The sequence below is a fragment of the Xenopus tropicalis genome, chromosome 10 (genome assembly GCF_000004195.4).
Source record: "Xenopus tropicalis strain Nigerian chromosome 10, UCB_Xtro_10.0, whole genome shotgun sequence".
Taxonomy (NCBI): Eukaryota; Metazoa; Chordata; class Amphibia; order Anura; family Pipidae; genus Xenopus; species Xenopus tropicalis.
In genome coordinates, this window is record NC_030686.2 from 8,017,981 (window position 1) to 8,044,179 (window position 26,199).

The 26,199-nt window shown below is 45.0% G+C and overlaps 2 protein-coding genes across 2 annotated transcripts; both read left to right on the top strand.

The window, feature by feature from the left end:
* The first annotated feature begins 1,731 nt into the window (after nucleotides 1-1,731).
* Nucleotides 1,732-7,343, top strand: krt12.3 (keratin 12, gene 3). The gene is made up of 8 exons (NM_001016659.2): nucleotides 1,732-2,151; nucleotides 2,591-2,673; nucleotides 3,882-4,038; nucleotides 4,158-4,319; nucleotides 4,786-4,911; nucleotides 5,012-5,229; nucleotides 5,762-5,808; nucleotides 7,115-7,343. Exons 1-8 carry the CDS (start codon nucleotides 1,744-1,746, stop codon nucleotides 7,207-7,209), a joined length of 1,296 nt encoding a protein of 431 aa, NP_001016659.1. The 5' UTR covers nucleotides 1,732-1,743; the 3' UTR covers nucleotides 7,210-7,343.
* A 12,390-nt stretch (nucleotides 7,344-19,733) lies between these two features.
* Nucleotides 19,734-25,220, top strand: krt12.4 (Keratin 12, gene 4). The gene is given in 8 exon segments (NM_001126584.1): nucleotides 19,734-20,180; nucleotides 20,330-20,412; nucleotides 20,845-21,001; nucleotides 21,142-21,303; nucleotides 21,750-21,875; nucleotides 21,973-22,190; nucleotides 24,279-24,325; nucleotides 25,018-25,220. Coding segments are annotated over 8 exon segments (1,272 nt in total). The 5' UTR covers nucleotides 19,734-19,787; the 3' UTR covers nucleotides 25,104-25,220.
* The last annotated feature ends 979 nt before the right edge of the window (nucleotides 25,221-26,199 follow it).

Below are 26,199 nucleotides of genomic sequence, written 5' to 3' on the forward strand. Positions count from 1 at the left end.
TCACTACTGTTAATTATCTAAATACAGTTGTGGGGCCTGCGTTCCAGAATGCTCGGTACCTGGAATTTTCCGTAATCTGGATCTTCATACTATACATTAAACCCAATAGGGCTGTTCTGCCCCCAATAAGGGGTAATTATATCTTAGTTGGGATCAAGTACAGGTACTGTTTTATTATTACAGAGAAAAGGGAATCATTTAACCATTAAATAAACCCAATAGGGCTGTTCTGCCCCAATAAGGGGTAATTATATCTTAGTTGGGATCAAGTACAGGTACTGTTTTATTATTACAGAGAAAATGGAATCCTTTTTAAAATGGAGCCTAGAGTACTTGGCCAGAGTACTGTCTGAGCCAACATGAAAGGGAAGCCGAGGCTTTATACCTGGCCAATGGTCGGTGTAAGTACAGGGTTCTCTTGAATGGGGCAAAACCATGGATGCAGGACACTTGTAATTAGCAACCCCTTGCTTGTAATTAGCAAGGGGTTGCCTAAACTACAGGACTGTGGCCAACTGGAATTGGGGCTCTCCAGCCCAAAGGGAGTGTAATATAGTACTTTAAAAATATTGTTGTAATTATTGACATCATTCCTATCAGTCCCTGCCCCAGTGAGCTTACAATCTAAGGTCCCTATCCCATTCCCATCAGCCCCTGCCCCAGTGAGCTTACAATCTAAGGTCCCTATCACATTCCCATCAGTCCCTGCCCCAGTGAGCTTACAATCTAAGGTTCCTATCACATTCCCATCAGGCCCTGCCTTAGTGAGCTTACAATCTAAGGTCCCTATCCCATTCCCATCAGTCCCTGCCCCAGTGAGCTTACAGTCTAAGGTCTCTATCACATTCCCATCAGTCCCTGCCCCAGTGAGCTTACAATCTAAGGTCCCTATCACATTCCCATCAGTCCCTGCCCCAGTGAGCTTACAATCTAAGGTCCCTATCACAATCCAATCAGTCCCTGCCCCAGTGAGCTTACAATCTAAGGTCCCTATCACACTATGGCAGATATTCCATGTTTGATATTACATAGGGAACTGTTCCGATTAATGTAACAGCTCCATTATGACAAAGAGAACATTAGCTGATTGAATGATATCTATAAGTGGTTATAATGACATGAGTGTAGCTTATACTGTACTGGCCCCTAACTAGATATTCAGGCCTTACCTGTTTGCCCTTGCATAACTCACCTCTAACTAACGCTGACCCCTGTGACATTAGGAAAATTGCTGAAGATAATTTAACATGTTCCCTCGTGCCTTTAAAGTTTCAAAAACACTCAAGTTGAAAATAATGTGTTTTTTTTTTTCTATTATACGACAACGAAAATATTTTGGGGGGAAAATTAAAAATCATATGTTATTTCACTCATTTAGTTTCCTATAAATTGTAGTGAATTATCACGGAAAGAAGAAGAAGAAAAAAAAAAAAGCTGGTAGAAGGAAGCCTGGGGCAAGGTGAGAGTGGGGCTGCAAGAATTTACCCCTCCCAGTTTGTAACCAAGTTAACAAACACCCTGGGGCCACATAACTGAGAGAGATGGATAATTGCATTGGATCAGCTTGGTGACCTGGACAAAAAGAAAAGAATTTTCCTTATTGGAGGCCGTCAGGTTGGGGAAAGGACCACCCACCCCAGCAGGGGTATATATATGCGTGGTCTGGAAGCAGAAAGTTGCATCCTTGCTCTCTGCTTTGTCCTAGCTGACTTGTCGGAGAATATCTACCAATAAACAGCCATCATGACTTCCTATAGGTCCAGCTCTGCTTCATACTATTCAAGCTCATCCGGCAAAGGTGGCTTTGGAGGCAGCAGCTATGGAGGCAGCAGCTTGGCAGGCAGCGGCTTTGGAGGAGGCTTTGGCAGCGGTGCAGGCTCTGGCTTCTCATCCTCTGGGGGTAACTTTGCCATGGCGGCGGCAGCCAGCTCCAGCTTAAGCAACTTCGGTGGAAATGAAAAGCACGCCATGCAGAACCTCAATGACCGCCTTGCTTCCTACCTGGAGAAGGTCAGAGCCCTGGAAGCCTCCAATGCCGACCTGGAAGGGAAGATCCGCACTTGGCACGAGAAGCAAACAGGCACCGGCCTTGGAGCTGGGTCTAAAGACTACAGCAAATATTTTGAGATCATCAGTGAGCTGAGGGGCAAGGTAGGTCTTTTTTTAATCTTTTTGAAACCTTAACTACGCCATCTTCCCAATATATTTAGGTTTGAACAGAATATTTCATTCATTTTAGATTCTTAATTTATGGCCGGAGAGTTTTGGTTTTATCCATTTATATCAACTAATTTACACACGTTTCAACATGTCACTGTATTGATAAATGGACAATAACGGTTGTAAATGTTTGTTGAAAATCAGGCCTTAATTGAATTAATAGCCTCAGTTACATTAACTAAGAGAAACTATTGATGTCTGTGTGATACTGGCAAGTTGTCCGTCCCACTTAGTTATTTAGACACGCCCATAGTCTAAACCGTTGCCTGCCCAAGGCATGGGTGGGGATATAGCCCTATGTACCAACAGATATACAGAATGCACATTGGGAGCAAAAAAAGTCTAAAATCTTCTTCTTAATGTTTTCTAGATCCACGGTGCAACTGTTGATAACGCTACAGTGACCCTGCAAATCGACAACGCCAGACTGGCTGCTGACGACTTCAGACTTAAGTAAGTTCAAAACAATTTAATAATAAAATATCAGCAAAACTCGGGTGTGGTTTCTCCAAGTAGAGCAGGGTGAGGGCGTGGCCAAAAAGGTCCTCCATTGTTCTTTGAATTGTAAATCCTCGGCTATTCATAGGGGTGTTGTTTATACCTAAATAACGGTCATATAACCCATATAACCCTAACATGCATTTAGGAGTAGCTGCTACTAATTATCTGTAACATTATTCTCATCCTTTTTGTAGCCCCAGTCATTAGTTCTTTCCAGCTCCAGTGGAATTTACAATATAAAGTTCCTATAACATCTTATCAGGAGCCAATTACCCTGATTTGAGCTTTTGTAGTGTGGGAACAAACTGGTGTAACTGGAAGAAACCACAAAACAGCCACGCATAATGCCTACTGCCCCAATCTAAGGTCCCTATCACATTCCCATCAGTCCCTGCCCCAGTGAGCTTACAATCTAAGGTCCCGATCACATTCCCATCAGTCCCTGCCCCAGTGAGCTTACAATCTAAGGTCCCGATCACATTCCCATCAGTCCCTGCCCCAGTGGAGCTTACAATCTAAGGTCCCTATCACATTCCCATCAGTCCCTGCCCCAGTGAGCTTACAATCTAAGGTCCCTATCACATTGAAACCACAAAACAGCCACGCATAATGCCTACTGCCCCAATCTAAGGTCCCTATCACATTCCCATCAGTCCCTGCCCCAGTGGAGCTTACAATCTAAGGTCCCTATCCCATTCCCATCAGTCCCTGCCCCAGTGAGCTTACAATCTAAGGTCCCTATCACATTCCCATCAATCCCTGCCCCAGTGAGCTTACAATCTAAGGTCCCGATCACATTCCCATCAGTCCCTGCCCCAGTGAGCTTACAATCTAAGGTCCCTATCCCATTCCCATCAATCCCTGCCCCAGTGAGCTTACAATCTAAGGTCCCTATCCCATTCCCATCAGTCCCTGCCCCAGTGAGCTTACAATCTAAGGTCCCTATCCCATTCCCATCAATCCCTGCCCCAGTGGAGCTTACAATCTAAGGTCCCGATCACATTCCCATCAGTCCCTGCCCCAGTGGAGCTTACAATCTAAGGTCCCTATCACATTCCCATCAGTCCCTGCCCCAGTGAGCTTACAATCTAAGGTCCCTATCACATTGAAACCCCAAACCAGCCATTATTGTTTCATAATTATTATTTTTTTTCTTCTAGGTTTGAGAATGAGCTGGCTCTTCGCCAGAGCGTGGAGGCTGATATCGCTGGCCTGCGTAGAGTCCTGGATGAGCTGACCCTGGCTAGAGGTGACCTGGAGATGCAGATTGAGAGCTTGACTGAAGAGCTGGCCTACCTGAAGAAGAACCATGAGGAGGTGAGATGGCAGGACACATACATGCACATTTCCCAATAATGAAACCTTCATAGCGCTATATGATACTAAACCTCTCCTTAAGGTGTAATGCTAACTTATACTTCGATTTTGTTGTACAGGAGATGATGCATGCCAAGAGCCAGAGCGCCGGAAAAGTGAGTGTTGAGATGGACGCGGCTCCAGGCGTGGATCTGACCAACATTCTGAATAACATGAGAGCTGACTATGAAATACTGGCTGAGAAGAACCGCAGGGATGCAGAGTTGTGGTTCACCCAGAAGGTACCCTTTTGTTATTATAAATCAAGCAATTACAATGTGAGACCTTCATTCTTTTATCATGTATTTGTAGCCTTTCTGCACGCATCAGTCTATCTCTAGAGAGGCCAGGCTCTTGTAGTCTCTTGGCAATTTAGACTAACATGAACCTAGTATTCAAGTATAGTCTTCTTGCACATACTAGTGATGAGAATACAACAATAATGTGTTATGATAAAGGCCAAAGCATGGCAAGACTAACCTTGGAGCACTTGATGCAGGACTGATAGTAGAAGTGGGAGTTTAAACAACAGCAATGCTTACATAGGAGGTCAATTTGGGATAATATGTGTCTAGAAATGTGGAATCTTTATATAGAGAAGTCTGTATGTAGAGATGCAATGAGTATACATAATGGAGAGAGAGTTTATGTTCTAGAATGCTTCAGTGGATTCCCTTTAGATCTAAAAGCATCTATTTATTATTGCAGAGCGGTGAGCTGAAGAAAGAGATTTCAGTTGGGGTTGAACAAGTTCAGGCCAGCAAGAGCGAAATCACTGAGCTGAAACGGTCACTTCAGAGCTTGGAAATTGAGCTGCAATCCCAGCTGGCAATGGTAAGTCATAACCTAACCTTTCAAGAAAATGTATATATACCGGCCGTGTCATTTAAGAACAAATCACTAAACAACCATGTTTTCCCCCTATCCTCCCCAGAAACAATCAGTTGAAGGCAACCTCAATGAATTACAAGGCTTCTATTCAGCGCAACTTCTGCAGATTCAGAACACTATCAGCAGCCTAGAGGAACAGCTTCTGCAGATCAGGTCCGACATGGAACATCAGAACATGGAGTACAAGCAGCTCCTTGACATTAAGACCAGGCTGGAGATGGAGATTGAAACATACAGGCGCCTGCTGGATGGGGAACTGGGGTGAGTCCATTGAAAGATCACTTTGTTATATCCATATATATATGCAGACAACTTTAATAAGCACAGAAACCCATGGTGTAATTACTACACAGTAGACAAGTCCTGTCCTTCCATGACAAGTTTTAGTTTGAGGTGGTTCTTCAGCATCTGGAGGCGTGCAGGCAATGTTCTATCCAAGACCTATCTCCCAGTGGCCCTAGGTCCTAATGAATACCCATCCCACAAACCCTTCCTTACTGACACTATAAGCCTATAAAAACAAAAAGCTCATCAATATCTTTTTGTTGTGAAACTGGGCTGATTGACACGGCGATCAGCCAAACACCTATCGACACATCATAGCCCCACCCACCGTCCCCCTGCCTAGCGGTGGGCAAAGGTGGCAACCCTACAAGACCTGACTGTACCTCCTCCAAGGGAGATAAACAGTAACACTTTTGTAAAAGAAAACTATTTTTCCAAAAAACAGGAGAACATTTTGCCCCATTTATAAGTTTTTTGTTAAATATTTTTATTTGTCTTGTTTCTACAGACAGATGACCACAGTGTCAAAGGCAAGTTCCCTGGAGTCCAGCTCAGGTAAGAGTGTGACAACTTTATTTCTTCCTGTATAAATATCTAAAGGACTGTTAATCCATGTTAAATCAGTAAGATGGAAAGGCACTCCATTATAAATGTACAAACAACCTCCTACAGTAACTGCCACTTGTGGCTCCATGACCAGTAGAAGCTCCTCTGTGGAGGAAATTAGCCTAGAAAGGATCAAAACTCATAGAATTATGGAAGCCCAATAGGCATGGGAACCTCATTGGTACAGTCAAACTATACCTATATATTATACAGGTATGGGTTCCCTTATCCGGAAACCCATTATCTGGAAAGCTCTGAATTACGGAAAGCCTGTCTCCCATAGACTCCATTTTAATAAAATAATTCAGAATTTTAAAACTGACTTGCTTTTTCTCTGTAATAATAAAACAGTACCTGTACTTGATCCCAACTAAGATATAATTACCCCTTATTGGGGGCAGAACAGCCCTATTGGGTTTATTTCATGGTTAAATGATTCCCTTTTCTCTGTAATAATAAAACAGTACCTGTACTTGATCCCAACTAAGATATAATTACCCCTTATTGGGGGCAGAACAGTCCTATTGGGTTTATTTCATGGTTAAATGATTCCCTTTTCTCTGTAATAATAAAACAGTACCTGTACTTGATCCCAACTAAGATATAATTACCCCTTATTGGGGGCAGAACAGCCCTATTGGGTTTATTTCATGGTTTAATGATTCCCCTTTCTCTGTAATAATAAAACAGTACTGTACTTGATCCCAACTAAGATATAATTACCCCTTATTGGGGCAGAACAGCCCTATTGGGTTTATTTAATGGTTAAATGATTCCCTTTTCTCTGTAATAATAAAACAGTACCTGTACTTGATCCCAACTAAGATATAATTACCCCTTATTGGGGGCAGAACAGCCCTATTGGGTTTATTTCATGGTTAAATGATTCCCCTTTCTCTGTAATAATAAAACAGTACCTGTACTTGATCCCAACTAAGATATAATTACCCCTTATTGGGGGCAGAACAGCCCTATTGGGTTTATTTCATGGTTTATTTTGGATTTTTTTAGTAGACTTAAGGTATGGAGATCCAAATTATGGAAAGACCTCTTATCCGGAATATCCTTGGTCCTGAGCATTCTGGATAACAGGTCCTATACCTGTATAATGTTAGCCTCCAAAAATATGAAACCTAGCAGAAATGTATAGAAAACAGAAATAACAATACAATAGGTAGAACAGTTTCATAATACAATATAGTCTTCTACTTCTTTTCTGCCTTTTGAACTTATCCACTCACTTGTTTCATTCCAGAATCATCATCAACAACAACAACCAGAACCAGAACAGTAAAAACCATTGTCGAAGAGGTGGTAGATGGGAAGGTCGTTTCTTCAACAGTGTCATAAATCCAAGGGCAGTCGGGAAAGATAAAGGAACAAATGAACAGAAATTTCCCCTGAAACAAGAGAGAAGACCTGCGTAAGAAAGAAGAAATGATTATGGAAATGTCTCATAAAGCAATAAAAGATCTTTAACTCTATAGTATTGTCTGTTCATTGAATGTGTTGAGCAAAAAACATCTCCGTTTAGGGGTAGAATTGAGTTGCACTGGGTAAGCTCTTCATCAGATTGAGAGAATGTGACTTCAACTCCCTTAGGTTGGGATCTTCGTTATCATCCACTCTTGTTCCAGGGTTCCCACAATCCCACCCCTGACAGTGACTAAATAACTCATTAACCTGAAAAAAAGTCCAACTAATTTTGCAGTTTGGTCTCTTAGAAGACATGGGTCTGCAGATAAATAGGGATGCACAGAATCCATTATTTTAGGATCCAGCTGAACCCCGAATCCTTCATGAAAGATAGGGTCAGGGTTGGGCTGGGGGTTGCAGGGGCCCTGCAGGTGCCTCCGCCGGCCGCATCCCCTAACTCCCCTCCCCCCTCTGCAGGGCCCCCCCTAATCCCCGCAGGGTCCCCCACCCGACATCCTCCCCCGCTAGGACTGGGGCCCACCGGGATTTTCCCCGGTGTCCCTGGCAGCCCAGTCCGACGCTGGATAGGGTTATAGGAGATAACTGTCAGTACAAGTTGCCCCAGGGACTGGCCCGATTGCCATTTTGGGGGTATATTTATCATGTGGAGTAAAACATTACTGGTGATGTTGCTCATAGCAGCCAATCAGATGCTTTGCTTTTGGTTGAAACCTAATTGCTGATTGGTTGCTCTGGGCAACATCACCGGTACTGCTTCACTCCACTTTTTACACAGTATGATAAATTTACCCCTTGGAGTCAGGAAGGAATTTTTTCCCCTCTGCGGCAAATTAGAGAGGCTTCAGATGGGGTTTTACCTTCCTCTGGATCAACAATCAGCATTATGGTTGAACTTGATGGACGTATGTTTCTTTTTCAATCTAACTTACTATGTTACTTTGATTTGGATCAATACATATCCGAATCCTGCTGAAACAATACAAATAAGTCAAGAACCATCCCAAATTTGTAATGAATGTAAATTGCAAAGTTGCTTAGAATTGTGTTTTCTTAGGCAAAAAATTAAATATATTTTGGGTTGTCTTTAATGTGAGTAATATGATAGACTCTGCAGTCTGGGCCAGAGTGGTTACAGGGGATGTAGGGAAACCTGGGCAAGGGAGGGTAAGAGAAAGAGATAGAAATAAGGAGGTAAAAAGTGGATTGTTTTTTCAAAAATGTCTGATCATTTTGAATTTGAAGGCACCAACCCCGCTCTAGAAAAGTTGGGATAGGGGCAACAAAGTGACTGGGGTATAAAAAGAGCAGAAACCAAAGAGGCTGGGTCTCTCCGAAGTTAATACAAGCATATTGCAATGAATTAAAAACTTTCCTGTTTCTTAAATGTATTGGGGATTTGATCATCTATAGTACATATATCATTAAAGGTGAGAAGCCCCACACAATGCAGAAACCCCTTATATACAAATGAATAAATACCATTTTTATATGCTGAAATCCAGCAGCAAAACTGTTCTTCTCTTTCTGCATCATTTGTAATCCTGGCAGGGGAGGAGGGACTAAAACACTGATGTTACACATTGTAACAACTTGTCCCCAGCTTACAGACAGCATGCAGGAACTACATAACCCACAATGCATTGCACTGGGATGTTCCTTTCCTTATTGGCATCACGTGTGCAGCAGGGAATTGTGGGATTGGGAGGAGGCAGGCTGAGGGACAGGCGCTACTGTTACAGTTTATTTGAGTCACAAAGTAGTCAGCCAGATCAGCAGGGGGACAGGGGGCAGGGCTTAGGGAACAGGGGCGGGGCTTAGGGAACTGTTCCAAACCAGATTATTACATTATTATATTAGGGGTTTCTCTGCTGTGTGGGGCTCTTTAACACATTTTTAGTAATTGCAGTTGTGGTCATTTATATATATAATATAAATATATATATATATATAATGTACAAATACAACTCCCAGGCCGGTGCTTGGCCTTGGAAGGATGCTGGCAGCCAACATGGTGAGTTCTGAAGCCGATGTGCCCACAATGTCCCAGAGCAGTGATATCCCTGAAGGTTCTAACGCCCATTCCAAATGTGGAACCCTAAAACATTATTGGCTTCACAAACCCATATTCAGGCTAAAAACATTATAATGGAGCAGACTTCAAAAGCTTCAGTTTTGCTTCTTTTTAATCTAGATTTTTTTTTAGTGAAATATATGAAACCCTAAGGAGGCACCACAGAGAAATATTGGCATCACTTAGCCTTGTCTATGAGTGGGGTTCCTTTACCAACACTGGGCAAAATGGCACTAGTGCAGTAACCCAGGGCAACCAATCAATGTTTTGCCTTTATTGTCCTATCTGCAGATTGCGGAACAAAGCTAAGCACTGATTGGTTGCTATGGGTTATAACTCAGGAGCAGATTTGCCCAGCACTGGGAAATGAGACTGAGTGTGTCCCGTAAATATCTACTTGACAAAGTCCCCAGAGCCTAGATCTGAGCCTACAGAGGAATGTCCTCATTCCTTGAGGAGGAAACCTATTGACTTCAATGCGCTTCTCTAATTTTTCTTCTTGAATTTTTCAAGATAGATAAACTCATCACTACTTACCAAAAATACCCCCTTTAAATTTGGAACGAGCAGTTCTTGTGCCCATTTGCTACTCCCATCAACCTCATTATTGGTGTCCCCCTGGCATGGAATGGGCATTTGTCCTAAACAGCCTCTATCTGTGCTCACTTTATTCCTTCCTCCCACTAAAAAAATCATGTGGGCACAACATGTAAAGAGAAGCTTGCACTTTATACTTGGCCAATGGAAGGTGTAAGTACAGGGCTCACTTGCACTAATAGTGCAGCAGGGCAAAACCATGGTCCCTGCCCCAGTGAGCTTACAATCTAAGGTTCCTATCACATTCCCATCAGTCCCTGCCCCAGTGAGCTTACAATCTAAGGCCCCTATCACATTCCCATCAGTCCCTGCCCCAGTGAGCTTACAATCTAAGGCCCCTATCCCATTCCCATCAGTCCCTGCCCCAGTGAGCTTACAATCTAAGGTCCCTATCCCATTCCCATCAGTCCCTGCCCCAGTGAGCTTACAATCTAAGGCCCTATCACATTCCCATCAGTCCCTGCCCCAGTGAGATTACAATCTAAGGCCCCTATCACATTCCCATCAGTCCCTGCCCCAGTGAGATTACAATCTAAGGCCCCTATCACATTCCCATCAGTCCCTGCCCCAGTGAGCTTACAATCTAAGGTCCCTATCACATTCCCATCAGTCCCTGCCCCAGTGAGCTTACAATCTAAGGTCCCTATCACATTCCCATCAGTCCCTGCCCCAGTGAGCTTACAATCTAAGGTCCCCTATCACATTCCCATCAGTCCCTGCCCCAGTGAGCTTACAATCTAAGGTCCCTATCACATTCCCATCAGTCCCTGCCCCAGTGAGATTACAATCTAAGGTCCCTATCACATTCCCATCAGTCCCTGCCCCAGTTGAGCTTACAATCTAAGGCCCCTATCACATTCCCATCAGTCCCTGCCCCAGTTGAGCTTACAATCTAAGGCCCCTATCAAATTCATATCAGTCCCTGCCCCAGTGAGCTTACAATCTAAGGTCCCTATCACATTCCCATCAGTCCCTGCCCCAGTGAGCTTACAATCTATGGTCCCTATCACATTCCCATCAGTCCCTGCCCCAGTGAGCTTACAATATAAGGTCCCTATCACATTCCCATCAAGTCCCTGCCCCAGTGGGCTTACAATCTAATGTCCCTATCACATTCCCATCAGTCCCTGCCCCAGTGAGCTTACAATCTAAGGTCCCTATCACATTCCCATCAGCCCCTTGCCCCAGTGAGCTTACAATCTAAGGTCCCTATCACATTCCCATCAGTCCCTGCCCCAGTGAGCTTACAATCTAAGGCCCCTATCACATTCCCATCAGTCCCTGCCCCAGTGAGATTACAATCTAAGGCCCCTATCACATTCCCATCAGTCCCTGCCCCAGTGAGCTTACAATCTAAGGCCCCTATAACATTCCCATCAGTCCCTGCCCCAGTGAGCTTACAATCTAAGGTCCCTATCACATTCCCATCAGTCCCTGCCCCAGTGAGCTTACAATCTAAGGTCCCTATCACATTCCCATCAGTCCCTGCCCCAGTGAGCTTACAATCTAAGGTCCCTATCACATTCCCATCAGTCCCTGCCCCAGTGAGATTACAATCTAAGGTCCCTATCCCATTCCCATCAGTCCCTGCCCCAGTGAGCTTACAATCTAAGGTCCCTATCACATTCCCATCAGTCCTGCCCCAGTGAGCTTACAATCTAAGGTCCCTATCACATTCCCATCAGTCCCTGCCCCAGTGAGCTTACAATCTAAGGTCCCTATCACATTCCCATCAGTCCCTGCCCCAGTGAGCTTACAATCTAAGGTCCCTATCACATTCCCATCAGTCCCTGCCCCAGTGAGATTACAATCTAAGGTCCCTATCACATTCCCATCAGTCCCTGCCCCAGTTGAGCTTACAATCTAAGGTCCCTATCCCATTCCCATCTGTCCCTGCTCCAGTGAGCTTACAGTCTAAGGTTCCTATCCCATTCCCATCTGTCCCTGCTCCAGTGAGCTTACAGTCTAAGGTCCCTATCCCATTCCCATCTGTCCCTGCCCCAGTTGAGCTTACAATCTAAGGCCCCTATCACATTCCCATCAGTCCCTGCCCCAGTTGAGCTTACAATCTAAGGCCCCTATCAAATTCATATCAGTCCCTGCCCCAGTGAGCTTACAATCTAAGGTCCCTATCACATTCCCATCAGTCCCTGCCCTAGTGAGCTTACAATCTATGGTCCCTATCACATTCCCATCAGTCCCTGCCCCAGTGAACTTACAATCTAAGGTCCCTATCACATTCCCATCAGTCCCTGCCCCAGTGGGCTTACAATCTAATGTCCCTATCACATTCCCATCAGTCCCTGCCCCAGTGAGCTTACAATCTAAGGTCCCTATCACATTCCCATCAGCCCCTGCCCCAGTGAGCTTACAATCTAAGGTCCCTATCACATTCCCATCAGTCCCTGCCCCAGTGAGCTTACAATCTAAGGCCCCTATCACATTCCCATCAGTCCCTGCCCCAGTGAGATTACAATCTAAGGCCCCTATCACATTCCCATCAGTCCCTGCCCCAGTGAGCTTACAATCTAAGGCCCCTATAACATTCCCATCAGTCCCTGCCCCAGTGAGCTTACAATCTAAGGTCCCTATCACATTCCCATCAGTCCCTGCCCCAGTGAGCTTACAATCTAAGGTCCCTATCACATTCCCATCAGTCCCTGCCCCAGTGAGCTTACAATCTAAGGTCCCTATCACATTCCCATCAGTCCCTGCCCCAGTGAGATTACAATCTAAGGTCCCTATCACATTCCCATCAGTCCCTGCCCCAGTGAGCTTACAATCTAAGGTCCCTATCACATTCCCATCAGTCCCTGCCCCAGTGAGCTTACAATCTAAGGTCCCTATCACATTCCCATCAGTCCCTGCCCCAGTGAGCTTACAATCTAAGGTCCCTATCACATTCCCATCAGTCCCTGCCCCAGTGAGCTTACAATCTAAGGTCCCTATCACATTCCCATCAGTCCCTGCCCCAGTGAGATTACAATCTAAGGTCCCTATCACATTCCCATCAGTCCCTGCCCCAGTTGAGCTTACAATCTAAGGTCCCTATCCCATTCCCATCTGTCCCTGCTCCAGTGAGCTTACAGTCTAAGGTTCCTATCCCATTCCCATCTGTCCCTGCTCCAGTGAGCTTACAGTCTAAGGTCCCTATCCCATTCCCATCTGTCCCTGCTCCAGTGAGCTTACAGTCTAAGGTTCCTATCCCATTCCCATCAGTCCCTGCCCCAGTGAGCTTACAATCTAAGGTCCCTATCCCATTCCCATCAGTCCCTGCCCCAGTGAGCTTACAATCTAAGGTCCCTATCACATTCCCATCAGACCCTGCCCCAGTGGAGTTTACAATCTAAGGTCCCTATCACATTCCCATCAGTCCCTGCCCCAGTGAGCTTACAATCTAAGGTCCCTATCACATTCCCATCAGACCCTGCCCCAGTGGAGTTTACAATCTAAGGTCCCTATCACATTCCCATCAGTCCCTGCCCCAGTGAGCTTACAATCTAAGGTCCCTATCACGTTCCCATCAGTCCCTGCCCCAGTGAGTTTACAATCTAAGGTCCCTATCACGTTCCCATCAGCCCCTGCCCCAGTGAGCTTACAATCTAAGGTCCCTATCACATTCCCATCAGTCCCTGCCCCAGTGAGCTTACAATCTAAGGCCCCTATCACATTCCCATCAGTCCCTGCCCCAGTGAGCTTACAATCTAAGGCCCCTATAACATTCCCATCAGTCCCTGCCCCAGTGAGCTTACAATCTAAGGTCCCTATCACATTCCCATCAGTCCCTGCCCCAGTGAGCTTACAATCTAAGGCCCCTATCACATTCCCATCAGTCCCTGCCCCAGTGAGCTTACAATCTAAGGCCCCTATCACATTCCCATCAGTCCCTGCCCCAGTGAGCTTACAATCTAAGGTCCCTATCCCATTCCCATCAGTCCCTGCCCCAGTGAGCTTACAATCTAAGGCCCCTATCACATTCCCATCAGTCCCTGCCCCAGTGAGCTTACAATCTAAGGCCCCTATCCCATTCCCATCAGTCCCTGCCCCAGTGAGATTACAATCTAAGGCCCCTATCACATTCCCATCAGTCCCTGCCCCAGTGAGATTACAATCTAAGGCCCCTATCACATTCCCATCAGTCCCTGCCCCAGTGAGCTTACAATCTAAGGTCCCTATCACATTCCCATCAGTCCCTGCCCCAGTGAGCTTACAATCTAAGGTCCCTATCACATTCCATCAGTCCCTGCCCCAGTGAGCTTACAATCTAAGGTCCCTATCCCATTCCCATCAGTCCCTGCCCCAGTGAGCTTACAATCTAAGGTCCTATCACATTCCCATCAGTCCCTGCCCCAGTGAGCTTACAATCTAAGGCCCCTATCACATTCCCATCAGTCCCTGCCCCAGTGAGCTTACAATCTAAGGCCCCTATCCCATTCCCATCAGTCCCTGCCCCAGTGAGATTACAATCTAAGGCCCCTATCACATTCCCATCAGTCCCTGCCCCAGTGAGATTACAATCTAAGGCCCCTATCACATTCCCATCAGTCCCTGCCCCCAGTGAGCTTACAATCTAAGGTCCCTATCACATTCCCATCAGTCCCTGCCCAGTGAGCTTACAATCTAAGGTCCCTATCACATTCCCATCAGTCCCTGCCCCAGTGAGCTTACAATCTAAGGTCCCTATCACATTCCCATCAGTCCCTGCCCCAGTTGAGCTTACAATCTAAGGTCCCTATCACATTCCCATCAGTCCCTGCCCCAGTTGAGCTTACAATCTAAGGTCCTATCACATTCCCATAGTCCTGCCCAGTGAGCTTACAATCTAAGGTTCCTATCCCATTCCCATCAGTCCTGCCCCAGTGAGCTTACAATCTAAGGTCCCTATCCCATTCCCATCAGTCCCTGCCCCAGTGAGCTTACAATCTAAGGTCCCTATCCCATTCCCATCAGTCCCTGCCCCAGTGAGCTTACAATCTAAGGTCCCTATCACATTCCCATCAGTCCCTGCCCCAGTGAGCTTACAATCTAAGGTCCCTATCACATTCCCATCAGTCCCTGCCCCAGTTGAGCTTACAATCTAAGGTCCCTATCACATTCCCATCAGTCCCTGCCCCAGTTGAGCTTACAATCTAAGGTCCCTATCCCATTCCCATCTGTCCCTGCTCCAGTGAGCTTACAGTCTAAGGTTCCTATCCCATTCCCATCAGTCCCTGCCCCAGTGAGCTTACAATCTAAGGTCCCTATCCCATTCCCATCAGTCCCTGCCCCAGTGAGCTTACAATCTAAGGTCCCTATCACATTCCCATCAGACCCTGCCCCAGTGGAGTTTACAATCTAAGGTCCCTATCACATTCCCATCAGTCCCTGCCCCAGTGAGCTTACAATCTAAGGTCCCTATCACATTCCCATCAGACCCTGCCCCAGTGGAGTTTACAATCTAAGGTCCCTATCACATTCCCATCAGTCCCTGCCCCAGTGAGCTTACAATCTAAGGTCCCTATCACGTTCCCATCAGTCCCTGCCCCAGTGAGTTTACAATCTAAGGTCCCTATCACGTTCCCATCAGCCCCTGCCCCAGTGAGCTTACAATCTAAGGTCCCTATCACATTCCCATCAGTCCCTGCCCCAGTGAGCTTACAATCTAAGGCCCCTATCACATTCCCATCAGTCCCTGCCCCAGTGAGCTTACAATCTAAGGCCCCTATAACATTCCCATCAGTCCCTGCCCCAGTGAGCTTACAATCTAAGGTCCCTATCACATTCCCATCAGTCCCTGCCCCAGTGAGCTTACAATCTAAGGCCCCTATCACATTCCCATCAGTCCCTGCCCCAGTGAGCTTACAATCTAAGGCCCCTATCACATTCCCATCAGTCCCTGCCCCAGTGAGCTTACAATCTAAGGTCCCTATCCCATTCCCATCAGTCCCTGCCCCAGTGAGCTTACAATCTAAGGCCCCTATCACATTCCCATCAGTCCCTGCCCCAGTGAGCTTACAATCTAAGGCCCCTATCCCATTCCCATCAGTCCCTGCCCCAGTGAGATTACAATCTAAGGCCCCTATCACATTCCCATCAGTCCCTGCCCCAGTGAGATTACAATCTAAGGCCCCTATCACATTCCCATCAGTCCCTGCCCCAGTGAGCTTACAATCTAAGGTCCCTATCACATTCCCATCAGTCCCTGCCCCAGTGAGCTTACAATCTAAGGTCCCTATCACATTCCCATCAGTCCCTGCCCCAGTGAGCTTACAATCTAAGGTCCCTATCCCATTCCCATCAGTCCCTGCCCCAGTGAGCTTACAATCTAAGGTCCCTATCACATTCCCATCAGTCCCTGCCCCAGTGAGCTTACAATCTAAGGCCCCTATCACATTCCCATCAGTCCCTGCCCCAGTGAGCTTACAATCTAAGGCCCCTATCCCATTCCCATCAGTCCCTGCCCCAGTGAGATTACAATCTAAGGCCCCTATCACATTCCCATCAGTCCCTGCCCCAGTGAGCTTACAATCTAAGGTCCCTATCACATTCCCATCAGTCCCTGCCCCAGTGAGCTTACAATCTAAGGTCCCTATCACATTCCCATCAGTCCCTGCCCCAGTGAGCTTACAATCTAAGGTCCCTATCACATTCCCATCAGTCCCTGCCCCAGTGAGCTTACAATCTAAGGTCCCTATCACATTCCCATCAGTCCCTGCCCCAGTTGAGCTTACAATCTAAGGTCCCTATCACATTCCCATCAGTCCCTGCCCCAGTTGAGCTTACAATCTAAGGTCCCTATCACATTCCCATCAGTCCCTGCCCCAGTGAGCTTACAATCTAAGGCCCTATCCCATTCCCATCAGTCCCTGCCCCAGTGAGATTACAATCTAAGGCCCCTATCACATTCCCATCAGTCCCTGCCCCAGTGAGATTACAATCTAAGGCCCCTATCACATTCCCATCAGTCCCTGCCCCAGTGAGATTACAATCTAAGGTCCCTATCACATTCCCATCAGTCCCCTGCCCCAGTGAGCTTACAATCTAAGGTCCCTATCACATTCCCATCAGTCCCTGCCCCAGTGAGCTTACAATCTAAGGTCCCTATCACATTCCCATCAGTCCCTGCCCCAGTGAGCTTACAATCTAAGGCCCCTATCACATTCCCATCAGTCCCTGCCCCAGTGAGCTTACAATCTAAGGCCCCTATCCCATTCCCATCAGTCCCTGCCCCAGTGAGATTACAATCTAAGGCCCCTATCACATTCCCATCAGTCCCTGCCCCAGTGAGATTACATTCTAAGGCCCCTATCACATTCCCATCAGTCCGTGCCCCAGTGAGCTTACAATCTAAGGTCCCTATCACATTCCCATCAGTCCCTGCCCCAGTGAGCTTACAATCTAAGGTCCCTATCACATTCCCATCAGTCCCTGCCCCAGTGAGCTTACAATCTAAGGTCCCTATCACATTCCCATCAGTCCCTGCCCCAGTTGAGCTTACAATCTAAGGTCCCTATCACATTCCCATCAGTCCCTGCCCCAGTTGAGCTTACAATCTAAGGTCCCTATCACATTCCCATCAGTCCCTGCCCCAGTGAGCTTACAATCTAAGGTCCCTATCACATTCCCATCAGTCCCTGCCCCAGTTGAGCTTACAATCTAAGGGCCCTATCCCATTCCCATCTGTCCCTGCTCCAGTGAGCTTACAGTCTAAGGTTCCTATCCCATTCCCATCAGTCCCTGCCCCAGTGAGCTTACAATCTAAGGTCCCTATCCCATTCCCATCAGTCCCTGCCCTAGTGAGCTTACAATCTAAGGTCCCTATCACATTCCCATCAGACCCTGCCCCAGTGAGCTTACAATCTAAGGTCCCTATCCCATTCCCATCAGCCCCTGCCCCAGTGAGCTTACAATCTAAGGTCCCTATCCCATTCCCATCAGTCCCTGCCCCAGTGAGCTTACAATCTAAGGTCCCTATCACATTCCCATCAGTCCCTGCCCCAGTGAGCTTACAATCTAAGGTCCCTATCACATTCCCATCAGTCCCTGCCCCAGTGAGCTTACAATCTAAGGCCCCTATCACATTCCCATCAGTCCCTGCCCCAGTGAGCTTACAATCTAAGGCCCCTATCACATTCCCATCAGTCCCTGCCCCAGTGAGCTTACAATCTAAGGCCCCTATCCCATTCCCATCAGTCCCTGCCCCAGTGAGCTTACAATCTAAGGCCCCTATCACATTCCCATCAGTCCCTGCCCCAGTGAGCTTACAATCTAAGGTCCCTATCCCATTCCCATCAGTCCCTGCCCCAGTGAGCTTGCAATCTAAGGTCCCTATCACATTCCCATCAGTCCCTGCCCCAGTGAGCTTACAATCTAAGGCCTCTATCACATTCCCATCAGTCCCTGCCCCAGTGAGCTTACAATCTAAGGCCCCTATCACATTCCCATCAGTCCCTGCCCCAGTGAGATTACAATCTAAGGCCCCTATTACATTCCCATCAGTCCCTGCCCCAGTGAGCTTACAATCTAAGGTCCCTATCACATTCCAATCAGTCCCTGCCCCAGTGAGATTACAATCTAAGGCCCCTATCACATTCCCATCAGTCCCTGCCCCAGTGAGCTTACAATCTAAGGTCCCTATCACATTCCCATCAGTCCCTGCCCCAGTGAGCTTACAATCTAAGGTCCCTATCCCATTCCCATCAGTCCCTGCCCCAGTGAGCTTACAATCTAAGGTCCCTATCACATTCCCATTAGTCCCTGCCCCAGTGAGCTTACAATCTAAGGCCCCTATCACATTCCCATCAGTCCCTGCCCCAGTGAGCTTACAATCTAAGGCCCCTATCACATTCCCATCAGTCCCTGCCCCAGTGAGCTTACAATCTAAGGTCCCTATCACATTCCCATCAGTCCCTGCCCCAGTGAGCTTACAATCTAAGGTCCCTATCACATTCCCATCAGTCCCTGCCCCAGTGAGCTTACAATCTAAGGGCCCTATCCCATTCCCATCAGTCCCTGCACCAGTGAGCTTACAATCTAAGGTCCCTATCACATTCACACACTAGGGTCAACCTATGTGATTTCAGCAGATATTTTGTTTTATCTTACATAGGGAACTGTTCTGGTTAATGTAACAGCTCCATTATAACAGAGAGCAATTTAGCTGATTGAATGATATCTATAAGTGGTATAATGACATGAGTGTAGCTTATACTGTACTGGCCCCTAACTAGATATTCAGGCCTTACCTGTTTGCCCTTGCATAACTCACGGGGTTAACTAACGCTGCCCCTGTGACATTAGGAAAATTGCTGAAGATAATTAATATGTTCTCTCGTGCCTTTACACACAAATTGTTGAAAATATTGTGGGGTTTTTTTTCTATTGTGCAACAAGGAAAATATGTTTTGGATTAGAAATTAAAAAATCATGGGGCTTATCTATCATTTAGTCTTTTTTTTTTTTAATAAATTATAGTAAATTATGACACAAAGAAGAAAAATAAGCTGCAGATCTGGAGGAAAGGAGCTGGGAGCAAGGTGAGAGTGGTGTTTTCCAAGAATTCACCCCTTCCAGTTTGTAACCAAGTTTGTGTTTAACAAACACCCTGGGGCCACATAACTGAGAGTAAGATGGATGGTGACCTGGCATTAGGTCAGTGACCCGGCCAAAAAAAGAAAAAAAATAATAAGGAATTTTCCTTATTGGAGGCCGTCAGGTTGGGGAAAGGACCACCCACCCCAGCAGGGGTATATATATGTGTGGTCTGGAAGGAGAAAGTTGCATCTTTGCACTCTGCTTTGTCCTAGCTGACTTGTCGGAGAATATCTACCAATAAACAGCCATCATGACTTCCTATAGGTCCAGCTCTGCTTCATACTATTCAAGCTCATCCGGCAAAGGTGGCTTTGGAGGCAGCAGCTATGGAGGCAGCAGCTTTGGAGGAGGCTTTGGCAGCGGTGCAGGCTCCGGCTTCTCATCCTCTGGGGGTAACTTTGCCATGGCGGCGGCAGACAGTTCCAACTTAAGCAACTTCGGTGGAAATGAAAAGCACGCCATGCAGAACCTCAACGACCGTCTTGCTTCCTACCTGGACAAAGTAAAAGCACTGGAAGCCTCCAATGTCACCCTGGAAGGGAAGATCCATGACTGGTATGATAGCAAAGTGGATGCCGGCATTGGAGCTGGGTCTAAAGATTACAGCAAATATTTTGAGATCATCAATGAGCTGAGGAGCAAGGTAGGTCTTTAAATATTAACTAAAGTGTATGTAGAATTCTCAACTAAGTGAACCATCCCTTTTTGTGCTCATCATTGGCTACCAAAACATATAGAGAATTCGTACTTCCAGAAGACAAAAAGTCTAAAAAGTTTATTCTTATTTTTTAGATTGGTGCCGCAACTGTTGGTAACGCTACAGTGACCCTGCAAGTTGACAATGCCAGACTGGCTGCTGACGACTTCAGACTTAAGTAAGTTGTAAACAATTGAATCTTGAAATATCTGTGAAGTCAGATGTGGTCTTCACCAGTAGAGCAGGATTGGGGTGGACATGGTCATGGCCTAGTTGATCAAGGGTATGTCCCAAATTGTGTTTTGAATTTGGAGTTATCATACTGTAGGTATGCCTGGGGTATTGTTTATAGCTATATAATATTTATTGTCATGTAAACCATATAACCCTAACCTTCATTTCAAAGAAGTTGTTGGTAGAAAAGGGTAAATTATCTCTCTGTCCAATGGAATTTACAATCTATAATTTTTATGAAAGGGTAGATTTTACCTGGAGCGCTGCTGGATCCTTTTGCAATGTGGGAGGAAATCAGTGTACCTGGGGAAAACATACAAATACCTGCTGACCCACCAAACCGGCCATTATTGTTTCATGTTTTTTTTTCTTTAAGGTTTGAGAATGAGCTGGCTCTTCGCCAGAGCGTGGAGGCTGATATTGCTGGCCTGCGTAGAGTCCTGGATGAGCTGACCCTGGCTAGAGGTGACCTGGAGATGCAGATCGAGAGCTTGACTGAAGAGCTGGCCTACCTGAAGAAGAACCATGAGGAGGTGAGCAGGCAGGACACATACATGCACATTTCTCAATAATGAAACCTTCATAGTGCTATATGATACTAAGCTACCTTTCCTTAAGGTGTAATGCTAAGCAAAAACCCAATTAAATTGTATGTTTTGATTTTGTTATATAGGAGATGAGTCATGCAAAGAGCCAGAGCGCCGGCAAAGTGAGTGTTGAGATGGACGCGGCTCCAGGCGTGGATCTGACCAACATTCTGAATAACATGAGAGCTGACTATGAAATACTGGCTGAGAAGAACCGTAGGGATGCAGAGTTGTGGTTCAACCAGAAGGTATGCATCAGTCTATATCTAGGAAATACAGATGGAATTTTTAGTTTCTTATTAATTTAGACCAACATGAAGTCCTGGTATTCAAGTATAGTCTTCCTGCACATACCAGTGATGAGAATGCAACAATAATGTGTTATGATGATGGCCACAGCATGGCAAGACTAACCCTGGAGCACTTGATGCCCGAGTGGTGGTAGAAGTGGGAGTTTAAACAACAGGAGGTAGATACTATATGTGTCTAGAAATGTAGATTTGAGCGCACTATGGCCTTGTGTGTAGCCTTATACATTACAGCAGGGTCCCATCATCCACTAAATGGTATCCTCATATAGATACTGGTCTGTATGTAGAGATGCAATGAGTATACATAATGGAGAGAGAGTTTATGTTCTAGAATGCTTCAGTGGATTCCCTTTAGATCTAAAAGCATCTATTTATTATTACAGAGCGGTGAGCTGAAGAAAGAGATTTCAGTTGGGGTTGAACAAGTGCAGGCCAGCAAGAGCGAAATCACCGAGCTGAAACGGTCACTTCAGAGCTTGGAAATTGAGCTGCAATCCCAGCTGGCAATGGTAAGTCATAACCTAAAATTTCAAGAAAATTTATATAAAGTCCATGTCATTTAAGAACAAATCGCTAAACAACCATGTTTCCCCCTATCCTCCCCAGAAACAATCAGTTGAAGGCAACCTCAGTGAAGTACAAGGCTTCTATTCAGCGCAACTTCTACAGATCCAGAACACTATCAGCAGCCTAGAGGAGCAGCTTCTGCAGATCAGGTCCGACATGGAACATCAGAACATGGAGTACAAGCAGCTCCTTGACATTAAGACCAGGCTGGAGATGGAGATTGAAACATACAGGCGCCTGCTGGACGGGGAACTGGGGTGAGTCCATTGAAAGATCCTTTTTTTTATATCCATATATATATATATATATATATATATAAAAAAGAACCCTCTCTACTGTCCTTCTACGGAAAGCTCAATTTGAGATGGTTCCTCAACATCTGGAGGCTTGCAGGCAATGTTCTATCCAAGCCATGCCCTCTGTAGCAGGCATTTTGAAAGATGTAATTATCATTCTTGCGTATAATCAAGTCCTTACCTGGTCCCACTCATCACATAGCACATACAGAGTATACAGAAAATAACTTTTTGTGTAATTTTAAGAGGAACCAGGGCCACAGGTTGCTTATTTTTTTTCTCTAGAGCAGTGGTTCTCAACCTTCCTAATGCCGCGACCCTTTAATACAGTTCCTCATGTTGTGGTGACCCCCAACCATAGAGGTGCATTATCCGATTCCTAAGACCATCGGAAATATATGTTTTCCAATGGTCTTAGGCGACCCCTGTGAAAGGGTCCCAACCCACAGGTGGAGAACCGCTCTAGGTGGTAACATCTAAGGGTTAGTTTAGTCATAGGTTTCAATGAACCCCAGTTTAAGGTAAATCCCATAAACCCTTCCTTACTGAAACCAAAAAGAGCATCTATATAATATAAATATCTATTTGTTGTAAAACTGGACCCTGGTCTTTCAGGTCTTTCTCTTACCCAACACAACCTGTGAGCCAAAAATGCAGAACTGCAGGTTTTTGGGGGACAAGTCCTGCCCAAGGATTAACCTCGGTGCTTCTCATTATTAAGGGAATTTTGGAAAGCGTAGTCAGTCAGCCATAACTCCACATAAGCACCATTTCTGCTGCCAGTCAGCACAACAGCATTATAAGTGTGTGGAAAGACTACACTTGCTCCCAGGGAGATACACCAACCCCTAAACAGTAGTGATGAGCGAATCTGCCCCGTTTCACTTCTCCAAAAATGGCGAAAAATTCGCGAACCGGTGAAAATGTCGAGCGTCAAAAAAAATTGTCACCCATGACTATTCTTTTGACATGCAACTATACTTCTGTCGCCCGTGACTAATTTTTTTTGATGCGCGACTATTATTTTGACACCCGCGACTATATATTTTAACGTGTGACTATTCTTTTGATGCCCGCAACTATTTATTTTGAAGCGCAACTATTCTTTTGATGCCCGCGACTATTTATTTTGAAGTGCAACTATTATTTTAACGCCCGCGACTATTCTTTTGTCATCCGCGGCTAATTTTTTTGACGCACGACTATTCTTTTGACGCCCGCGACTATTTATTATGACGTGTGACTATTCTTTTGACGCCCGCAATCATTTATTTTGAAGCGCAACTATTTTTTTGATGCCCGCGACTATTTATTTTGAAGCGCAACTATTCGTTTGACACCCGCGACCATTTATTTTGAAGCGCAACTATTATTTTGACGCCCGCGACTATTCTTTTGTCGTCCGCGGCTAATTTTTTTGACGCACGACTATTCTTTTGATGCCCGCGACTATTTATTATGACGTGTGACTATTCTTTTGACGCCCACGACTATTTATTTTGAAGCGCAACTATTTTTTTGATGCCCGCGACTATTTATTTTGAAGCGCAACTATTTTTTTGACACCCACGACTATTTAATTTGATGCGCGACTATTCTTTTGACTCTTACGACTATTCTTTTGACAATTTTTTGATGCGTGGCAAATTTTTCCGCAACAAATTTTTTCATCCATTTCGCAAAACAATCCGCAAATGGCGAAATGCGGAAATTCGCCACAAATCCATGCCTGGCGAAACATTTCGCCCCCCTCTACTATACAACAAAGAGATTTCACCCAGTGCACCCTTACCTCCTCCAACAATTCTTACTCGGTGCACAGCCCAGAGAGTCGGCACTCCCAACCCAGCAAAAAATAGTTGACTGGCACAACGAGTGTAATGCAAGCGGGGCTTAGCCCCTCCGTGTTTAATCAAAAAATAGCAGCAACGTTCCAGGGGCGTACCCCTTCGTCAGGCCCATCGCTACTAAACAGCAACCCTTGCTCCTGAAAAACAGAAAAACATTTTTTCCCCAAATTAATGCATTATGTTTGTCTCGTTTCTACAGACAGATGACCACCGTGGCCAAGGCAAGTTCCGTGGAGTCCAAAACAGGTAACAGTGTGACAAATTGATTTAATTTTAACTCCTTCAACTGTTAATCCCATGTGAAATCAGTTCGATAATTTCCAAAACAACTAACTACCACTTGTCGAAGCTCTACTGTAAGATTAAAATGGAGCACAAAGATCATAAAAATGTGGGTCTGAACGTGCCCTACAGGGATCTCTGAAATCTTTACCTTTTTTTGCCTTTTTGTAATATGATTTAGTGGTGCCCATAATTGTTTTTATTTATTTATTTTAATATTTATTTTTGATATAGAACTAGACATATGCTTAGTTTCCCAGGTGCCCTCAGCCATGTGGTTTTATAACTGGCTGGTTATGTATAGTAAATGCCAAGGTCATCTACTTCAAACCCTCATAGCATTTGTAGAACTCAATATAGGTATGGGATCCCTGATCCGGAAACCCATTATCCAAAAAGCTCCGAATTACGGAAAGCCCGTCTCCCATAGACTCCATTTTAATCAAATAATTCTGAATTTTAATACTGATTTCCTTTTTCTCTGTAATAAAACACAGTAGAAGTGTATAAAATATATATATACAGAAATAACAATGACTTCCTGTGGTTACAGGAAGTCATGTGAGCATTTAAGGGAAATAATGAAATATTACCTTAAATTCTACTTGTTTTAGACCTCTTCGACTTTACTTATATACTCACTTGTTCCATTCCAGAATCATCAACCACTAGAACCACAATGGTGAAAACCATTGTCGAGGAGGTGGTAGATGGGAAGGTTGTTTCATCCAGAATTGAATAAAACCAAGGCAATGAAAGATAAAGGCACAAATGAACAGGAATGTTCCCTTAGATTCTAAGAAAAGAAGAAATTATTATAGACGTTTCTCATAAAGCAATAAAAGATTTTAACTCTAAAGTATTGTCTTTAGTTTTTGAATTATTTGTCTTTCTCTTCTGCCATTTTCCAGCTTTCAAATGGGGGTCACTGACCCCGGCAGCCAAAAACTATTGCTCTGTGAGGCTCCAGTTTTATTGTTATTGTTACTTTTTATTACTTATCTTGCTATTCAAGCCTCCCCTATCCATATTCCAGTCTCTCATTCAACCCACTGCTTGGTTGCTAGGGTAAGCTAAATAATTCAAAAACCACACATAATAAAAAATGATCCCAACTAAGATATAATTACCCCTTATTGGGGCAGAACAGTCCTATTGGGTTTATTTAATGGTTAAATGATTCCCTTTTCTCTGTAATAATAAAACAGTACCTGTACTTGATCCCAACTAAGATATAATTACCCCTTATTGGGGGCAGAACAGCCCTATTGGGTTTATTTCATGGTTAAATGATTCCCTTTTCTCTGTAATAATAAAACAGTACCTGTACTTGATCCCAACTAAGATATAATTACCCCTTATTGGGGGCAGAACAGCCCTATTGGGTTTATTTCATGGTTAAATGATTCCCTTTTCTCTGTAATAATAAAACAGTACCTGTACTTGATCCCATCTAAGATATAATTACCCCTTATTGGGGCAGAACAGCCCTATTGGGTTTATTTCATGGTTAAATGATTCCCTTTTCTCTGTAATAATAAAACAGTACCTGTACTTGATCCCAACTAAGATATAATTACCCCTTATTGGGGGCAGAACAGCCCTATTGGGTTTATTTAATGGTTAAATGATTCCCTTTTCTCTGTAATAATAAAACAGTACCTGTACTTGATCCCAACTAAGATATAATTACCCCTTATTGGGGGCAGAACAGCCCTATTGGGTTTATTTAATGGTTAAATGATTCCCTTTTCTCTGTAATAATAAAACAGTACCTGTACTTGATCCCAACTAAGATATAATTACCCCTTATTGGGGCAGAACAGCCCTATTGGGTT